This window comes from Marmota marmota, unplaced genomic scaffold (genome assembly GCF_001458135.2).
Source record: "Marmota marmota marmota unplaced genomic scaffold, marMar, whole genome shotgun sequence".
Taxonomy (NCBI): domain Eukaryota; kingdom Metazoa; phylum Chordata; class Mammalia; order Rodentia; family Sciuridae; genus Marmota; species Marmota marmota.
In genome coordinates, this window is record NW_025999998.1 from 23,962,801 (window position 1) to 23,971,300 (window position 8,500).

An 8,500-nucleotide genomic window follows, 5' to 3' on the forward strand; every position below is an offset into this window, starting at 1 on the left:
TCAAATACTTTTAGACTCACATAAGAATCCAGATAAAACCCAATACTTACACTGCCATGGCCATGTGATTTTCAAGTATTAAGTTTGTTTGCATAAGGAATCAACCTGAGATTTTTCTAAACTGCACTTCTCTGGCATTCAGTATTATAACCTTCATTCAATACAATAAAAGCCAACAACTTGACAATTATTGGAAAAAAATTATATTTTGGAAGAACTCACTACATAAGGTGACAGAATTCCAAAATCAAATTACATGAAAATATACATCGCAATTTCTTTGTACAATAGGTGAGAAAAATCTCTAGTATTGAAGAATAGAGACAAAGAAATATGAAGGATTAAGGAGGATATAAGGGCAAACAGCATTCTTAATAGCAAACCAAGAAGTAAAAAGCTTGTAGTTGTGCATGCTTTATTTATCCAAACTTAACATTAAGTCAACTGAAGGGCAAAAATAAAACCAAATCAGAATTTTGTATTATTTGGGGTAAATTTCAGTAAGTTGAATTTAGAACCAACTTTTTTTTTTAAGTTCTTGGGATAATGTCTAGGTTCAAGAGCTCTCAACAGCCAGAAAATGTTATTGCTACATCCAATCCAAGAGATGGGTGCAACTAGAATACAAAAAGACAAAGCACCTAGTGATGACCACTCCTCTGAAGTCATCATTAAAAATCAAGTAATTGCTTATTAAGTATTTCAGTATTTGAACTAAATCATCTGAGAACTTTCTGGCAGATAGAAGAGATAAAAGCAAAGGGGACTGTCAAAACAAAGAAGATACAAAAGTTTAGTAAGTGACAAGGGTTTAATGAAGCCTCAATGGTTTAAAGGAAATTAAATGGAAACTTTTAATCCTAATTGCTTTTCATCTGACATGCTTTAAGGAGTCTTTTTAAACTGATAAGAAACAATGAATAGGGAAAGAAAACCTGCTAAAATCTTTTTAGAATTTACACGATTCTTATTCTACTACAAGAAAGCATTATTTGGTACAAGGTGTATTTGTGGATGTACATGAACAGTATATATATTATCCGGATCATGTTGTGCTATGTACACGTCTTTACAATTCTTCCTGAAGGTTAAAACAGTTCATTAGAATTCAAAATGCGTAATCATCTGTAAGTTGGCACTTGTTAGGCTCTTGTCAGCATTGATAACTGGCATGTTTTATTGCAGCCCAGTTCCAGCCAGTGTTTTGCCAACTTGTTACAACAGAAGTCCAGCAATATAGGTGGGTAGAGTGCAGGAAAAACAGTGCCATGTTTCTCAATAGAAGACCCTGAAATAAGTGAAATTACTAGCTGCTGAATAAATGTCACTCAAAAGCAGTCTCTTGGCTTTTTCTTACACAGCGTGCAACTTTCCTTTTAAATTCTCCGTTTCTGTCTTCCCTCCATTCTTTCGCAGCATCGACATTAGCAGGTGAATCTCCATTAGGGTCTGCCAGCATAGAAATGACACTAATCATGATGGTTTCCACCAGTGTGGATAGGAAGCCAGCGTTCCTCTGGCTTTTCATAACCATATTTATCCTCCCCAGGCTCATGAAGAATAGAAATGCAAACATCACCATTTTTATCAACATTTGGGTGCCAGATTTCTGTAATGAATTTCATTTTAGGAGGCCGGAGGGGATAATCTTTTGGGAAAGTGAGATGAGCCTTAAAAACACCACCTTCATAAAGTGTGTCTGGAGGACCAATAATAAGGACTTCCCATCGATAGAGATCATTGTCATCTATTAAACCTGCTGAAAAGCCTTCCACTGGATTTTTGTTGAGTTAATCCATTTCAAAGACAGATTTCTTCATTGCAGCCTTAAGTTTCTACATCCAGGGTTAAGGGAGTCTGGCTGCAGGATGAGGGGGAAGATCGCCTGAACCCGGATTGACATTTACCGGGCGTTGGACAGCAGGGGTAACTGCTGGTTCATCTCTCTTTAAATCTGGCAGCACGTGGGGCCTTCCCATCACTTTTTTATTGAGACAATAGAAAATCCACCACTCTGTGTTTTCAGTCAACTTCGGCATATGTGAACACACCATTCATATACCAAGCCCACCCTTCCTCTTTGATTGTCCGCCTACACGACTACATATATGCCACACAAACATAAAGACAGTTTTTTTGAAACTACATAGCTAAATCTGCAATGCAGGAGTCATCCATGTGATTCTGAATGTGCTCACATTTATTTGTCTAATAACACATTCAAAAAGAAAACACAAAGTCTGTCTTCTACAACTCTTGAATATATGTGTAAATGTCTGAAAGGATCTGTGGCCCCAGTTTTAAGAAACATTGACATAAAACATCCACAGTCCAGGGTGAACAGTGTTCTGGTAAGGCAGGAGGAATGTTTCCATTCATTGCTCTGCATCTGATACCATGAGAAATATCAGATACCATGAGATATATATCAAAAATTCCTGAGTATTTAAGAAGGTGAGATAATGAACTCTCTAAAGGTCAGAGTCAGCTCTATGTACTCTCACCAGTGCCCAGTGAGATATCAAGGATGATGCCAACAGTGAATTAGAGAAGGAATGAAAGAAACATGTTTGTGCTACTGCATCAGTATATCTTGATTTTTATAGGACATGCAGACTAAGGCTTGCAGGGATAAAATTAACTAAATTTCACTTTTCTAATTACTCTGACAAAAGCAATTATCATTGGAAGATCCTGGATATTTACGAGTTGAAGCAATGAACTTGTATGTTTGAGAAAATGATTCCAAGGACAATATATGTCAGAGATAAATTCCACCATGACAACTTTCCTCCAGGATACAGTGTTTACTTTCCATTTTATAACCTGATACAAGACTAATAATGTCAAATGAAGCAGTCTGAACACTCAGGATACATAATCTCTTCTTAATACTTCCTTCCAACTACATACCACTGTCAAGTTTAAGTGCTACCTAAATTGCAATGAGTTATACATAAAGCAAGAACACATATTGTATACACCCTCTTAGAAGAGAAAAAGGAAGCACATTTTGAATCACCACCGCACTGTGACCTTTCCCAGCTTCTTAAAGGCCACCTGTCCTTTCAGCTATGGGCTTCCAAACTTCTATTCAGGGCAGATCAGCATGATGCAGCTACTTTTATGTTACAAATGAAAAAATACTGAGTAACCGAGGCAGAAATGAAGAAACAGAGAAAGATTTAAATGCTCAGAGTGATAGGATTACTACAACCATGAATTTGAACAATAACTGGGGAGAAGAGTAAATAAAAAATTTGTCTTCAAAGAAAAGCTAGAGAACAGCCTATGTTCTTAAAGTCTAGTCTTCCCAAGTACACTCAGTTTTAAGCCTTTTTATTTGTCTAAATCATAACGACAGAATAAATCATCTCTCTTCAAATTCTGAGAGCCACGCTCTGAGCAATCAAGTGAGATCTGAGAGTCAGAAAGCCACTGTCCACGTGGTCAAAACTGAGAGTCCTCTAAAGACGAAGGCTGAAAAGAAATTACTATCTTGAGATTGAATTCAAATATCAGAATGAGAGTGACCAAGCAGAACCCATGAGACCTAAGCCATGCATGGATTTATACAAGGCCCAGAAGAAAGGCTCCGAGGTTAAAAGAATATTTGTGATTCTAAAAGACAGATTTCTCCCACTCATCAGGGTAATAATACATATAATTATGACAAAAGACATATTAAAGAGAGAAAAGCAATAGAACAGCAGCAGTAAAGATAATAAAGAGATAGAGTTAAAGATACAGATACAGACACAGACATTAGGATCCTCGATCAGAATCCAGAAAGCAGAGAGATCTCCAGAATGCCTGTGGCTAATACACTAACAGATCTCAAAGACGGTGCCAAAGGTAAACGCCACACACAGTCTAAAACAGCCTTGAACCTCATTCAGCACTGGTGTGCAATCCATCACTATGTTGCAAGGCTGGAAGAAATCTCATCTCCTTGGACGACAACCACATATTACCAGCCATGTGCATGAAAATATACACTTATCTTTAAACACTATCAACACACACCAAAGTACCAAGATGCTAACATGTTGAAGATAGTCAAGAGCCAAGATCAAAAATAGAAAAGCTGAATTTCTTCTCCCATCTGTAGGTGGATCTGTAGGTGGATCAGTGCCAAAAGCTCAGTGGGTGAAAGGAGGAGAAAACTGAGGCACAATGGACTCAAACAGCCCTCTTCCATTCCACTCCCTTGTTGGTTGATCTCTATCTTGCTCCTTCTCATGGTACCCTCTCTCTCCTGCATCTTGGGCTCACTCTCTGTGCAGATCTTTCTTTCCCTCCATCTCTCCTCCCTTTCCTTCCTTGCCAAGGTCATGGAAATGTAGGGCGCTGAGGAAGCAGCTACAGGATTACAATAGAAAACAATCACACTGGAAAGGGCTAAAGTGGAACCCAAGGCAGAGAAATACAAAAGAACCCTGATTAGTAAGGAAACTTTGCCTCTGCTTCTAGTTCTTAAAATATGCACAGCTAAATGGAGCTGATGTTCAATTGCGAGTTTGGTAATCACTATTCTAGTAGGAGGGGCATGCTGATGTACACTGTTTTCCCAGTATTTGTACAGTTCACACATGTATGGTCTTGGTTCTTCTCAATTAAGTTTCTTGTTTTTAAATTATTAAATAAAAGCATCCCTTTCTAAATGGTGTACGCAAAAACTCCGCAAAACAATGTGAAACAACTAATCACACAGGAATGATGTTGGTTGTTTAAAAAAATCCTGCCTAGCCCTGCCTGGTAGATAACCAATCACGATGTTAGCAGACAGGCAGTCAACCTAAGTCTGTGCCCTATTTGGCCAACTGCATGATCCCATTCCTGACTGATAATGTGAATTTCTAAATTGATTTATCAAAGTGAACCAATTCACAAATAACAATTTAAAACTGATAAAAATGGAGTTAAGACTCTGAAAATATACAGATCTGACTACAGGAAAGAGGTGAACTCTCCTTCAGTCTCCCTCACCCGCCTATGTCCGCTATCAACAGTTCAACACTCATGCACCCTATTTCTTCCTCTCCTTGGCAATCTTTGAACACTACCAGCAGTTTATGCCAGGAACTTACAAAAAACAGTGGAGGAATCTACAAAAGAAATGGAGAAAACACAGCATAAAGTAACTGCACTCTCTTTAAATACTTACACACAAACTAAGGAATTTGAAAATATAAATTTATTTGATTATCCAGCAAATGTTTATTTGAAGACCATGTATACCTGCTGGGCTCAGGTTAACAGGTCACACACTCCTTGGGACTCCCCCTCCCAAGACTTCAAGGAAGTGACCCCTGAATTTTCTAAGAGAAAACAATTTTGGCACATATCTCAAAGGGTGTTCTAACATTGTTTTACAATGCAATATTATTTTCTCTCTAATCTCACAATTATCAGGGACCGGGTAGTTTAAAGTCAAAATCACTTAATATTTTGCTTGAATGATCTTTGAAATAGAAATCCTGTTAACACTACTATTTTGCCTCTATAGGAATAAAACATTATTATATTTAGTATCCACACTTCTCAAACTAGATATGAATACTGCCCTCCCCCAGGTTAAGGGCAGGGCACCACTAGATAAGATAGAATTTCAGGTAGGAAACAAAGCCACAGATGGAAGGGCACACCTTCCTAGAAAAACAATTTTCCCCTCAGAAGAAAATATAATATTTTATATTAAAAGAAGGCCCAACATATCATGTAGTAAAATTAACAACTAGTTGATGTCTTTTAAAGATAAAAATTCCAAATTCCTCCACTGGGAGGAGGAGGAAATTTTCTAAGAAAATTGCTACTTGCAGCAGTGTATTAGGTTATATCCACAATATATGGCATTTTCTGCAAATGATCCTCTTGCCTTTAAAAGCTTGTAGCTTTTTTATGGGGGGGGGCGGTGAGGGGAGAGTTATGCTAGGGATCAAACCCTGGGACTCACCCATACTAGGCAAGTGCTCTATCACTGAGCTACACCACCAGTCCTTAAATGTTCTTTGATGAAACTTTTGGGGAATGTTTCACACACACTGTGAAGTCCTTAAGAGTGTGAATTACATCCAAGTCCTTCTTTTTGTCCCCTGGCACCTAGGACAGTACCTATGACAGTATCTGGCACATGGTGGATACTCAATAATGCTTGCAGAATTAATTTGGCTAAAATAATGACAACAGCATTATCAATAACAAAAGACTGTTATCACATTTGGATGGAAGGAAGAAAAGATGAACAGTTGTATGAGGAAGTAGAGGAGAAGCAATCCAATTTACCAAAACAACTAATGGTCGCCATGGTAACAATCAGATGAAGCAACTCAATTTAGTTCTTTTCCACTAACAAGTACTGGAAGGCAAATATTATACTTGTTAATTTCAGATTGGAAGGACTTAGGACACAAGTCTACCAAGTGACACTGGTGCCCATTAAGTTTGATAGCCTCTGGAGAATTTGGAAAGGCATGATAATAGTAATTCCACCAATGATATTACTCCTGGTATCCACTTTGACCCTAAAAAGGTCACTAATCATTTAAAGATCAAGTGTCAAACATCTGCTGCAGACTTGATATCTGTGAGAAGGAGATTTCACACACACACACACACACACACACACACACACACATCAAATATGATGTGGACTCACCCTTCTTCATTCCTAAGATTGTTACTTTTAAAAAATTAGCTGGATCCAAACTAAGTTACAGGATGAAAGATGACCCAAACAAACAATATAGTTTATAGTAATGTAAAAATTTTCTACTTCCCTGGTAGAGACACTGCATTTTTACCTCACTTGTAAACAGTAGAAAGGATCAGTATCACACCCACTTTCTCCACACACTCCCTCTTTCACCTGAGTGAGTCATTCCCCCTGCACAGTATTCCCCTTACTTTCTAGACTTGAGAGAGACACTGGGAGGAGGAGGAAGCAAGGACTCCCAGATCTTGAGCCTTGAACCAATGAACAAGCACACTGACAACTCCCAAGACTATTTCCTTTTCTTAGTTTTAAGTCTCAGATATGCATTCTGATCAATAAAACGGAGCCTTTCTTATATCAATAAGGACATCTAGAGCTCAATATATTGTCAGCTAATATCCAAACAGGAAGCAGGAAAGCATGTTCAGCACTACAGTCTGAAAAGCAGAAATAGCAGCTGGAGACCTACTTTGACACCAAGACATGGACAGAAACAAATGAAACTGAAAAAAGCTCTGAGCATCTCTCCCTCTATGTCCTGAAATCACACCTGCCGCCATTCCCTTACCCCCTGTGAATTAAGTTAGTAACTTAGTATTATTTATTTCTCTCAGAATCATAGGGGCAATGAATATACAGTATGATTTTGTCATTTTATTCTAGTGTATAAAAAGTGAGAGTTATATCCCTGGTCTTTAATTAAGCGACCAAGTACCTTAATTTCTGGGTCAGTTTCTCCTTCAATCAGAGATAAGTCTTCTTTCCATGAATTCTGAAAATTAAAGGCATGAACTCTGTAAAATGCCTATCACACAGTAGGCATCAGTGAATATCAGAGAATAAATGTATATGCCTGACCAAGTTTTCTCTTCTACCTAGTCTTGGGAAAATAGCAAATCCAAAAGCTACTATAAAGGATGTCAAACTGGCAAACTGCCCAGGCATTAGCCTCAGGGTGCAACCAGAAGGCTTTGAGTAGAGGATGACGTAATAGGGCCCAGTTGAGACTTAGGGAGCGCTCCTAAACCCGTGCTGTGTGCGTGTATGGGAGGCTGCAGGTTTCAAGGTGGCTCCTGTAATTAACAAAGTGCCATTTGCACGGCTCAGAAATCAGCAAGTGAAACTTTCCCCCTATAGCAGGATTATGTGAACGCATTCCCTTAACTTTTTTTTGGCAAAGTTAAAGTAAGTTGCTGAACAGAGAAAAGCAACTCACAGAAGAGCCGGATCCACTGGGTCTGCGTGTTCTGAAAGTTCAGGACAGAAGGCAGTGCAGCAGAGAAGGCAGGAAATGCCATCATCACCTCCCGCCCCTGAAGCACACACACCTGGGGATGAACTTGGCCTCGTCTCCGAGTCGCGCCTGGAAGTCCTGCCAAGCCCGGCCCGGGTTCGTCGGTCCCCAAGGGGCGGACAGATCCCCGGCGTCGTCCAGAATGTCCACGTCTTCGCCGCAGTCCGCGAGTTCGGGTCCCGGCTCCGCAGTAGCAGGCGCGGGCTCCAGTGGCCCCCAGCCCCGGCGCCGTCCTCCGCGCCGGGCCCCGCGGAAGCCGCGCGCGAACTCCTGGAAGGTGATGACGCCGTCGCTATTGGAGTCCAGCCGCTGGAACACCGCCTCGGCATCTGCCAGCAACACTCGCAGCTCCGCGCACAGCGCGCGGAACTCCTCACGCTCCAGGCGCCCGGAGCGATTCGCGTCGCAGGCAGCGAAGAGGTAGCGCAGGCCGGGCGAGCTCCTCCGGGTCCCCGTCCGCCGTCCATCCCGGCCGGGCCCCGAGGGCAGCG

The 8,500-nt window shown here is 40.4% G+C and overlaps 1 protein-coding gene and 1 pseudogene across 2 annotated transcripts in view; both read right to left on the reverse strand.

Moving 5' to 3' along the window:
* Rasef (RAS and EF-hand domain containing) overlaps positions 1-8,500 on the reverse strand; it is a 73,528-nt gene that overhangs the window by 50,005 nt on the left and 15,023 nt on the right. The window contains 2 exon segments of the mRNA XM_015492849.2: positions 8,044-8,438; positions 8,440-8,500. Of these exon segments, the coding sequence (XP_015348335.1) occupies positions 8,044-8,438; positions 8,440-8,500 (456 nt within the window).
* LOC107148303 lies at positions 188-1,841 on the reverse strand (annotated as a pseudogene). The gene has a single exon (XR_001504252.2). The product of XR_001504252.2 is annotated as a ubiquitin-conjugating enzyme E2 G1-like (transcript).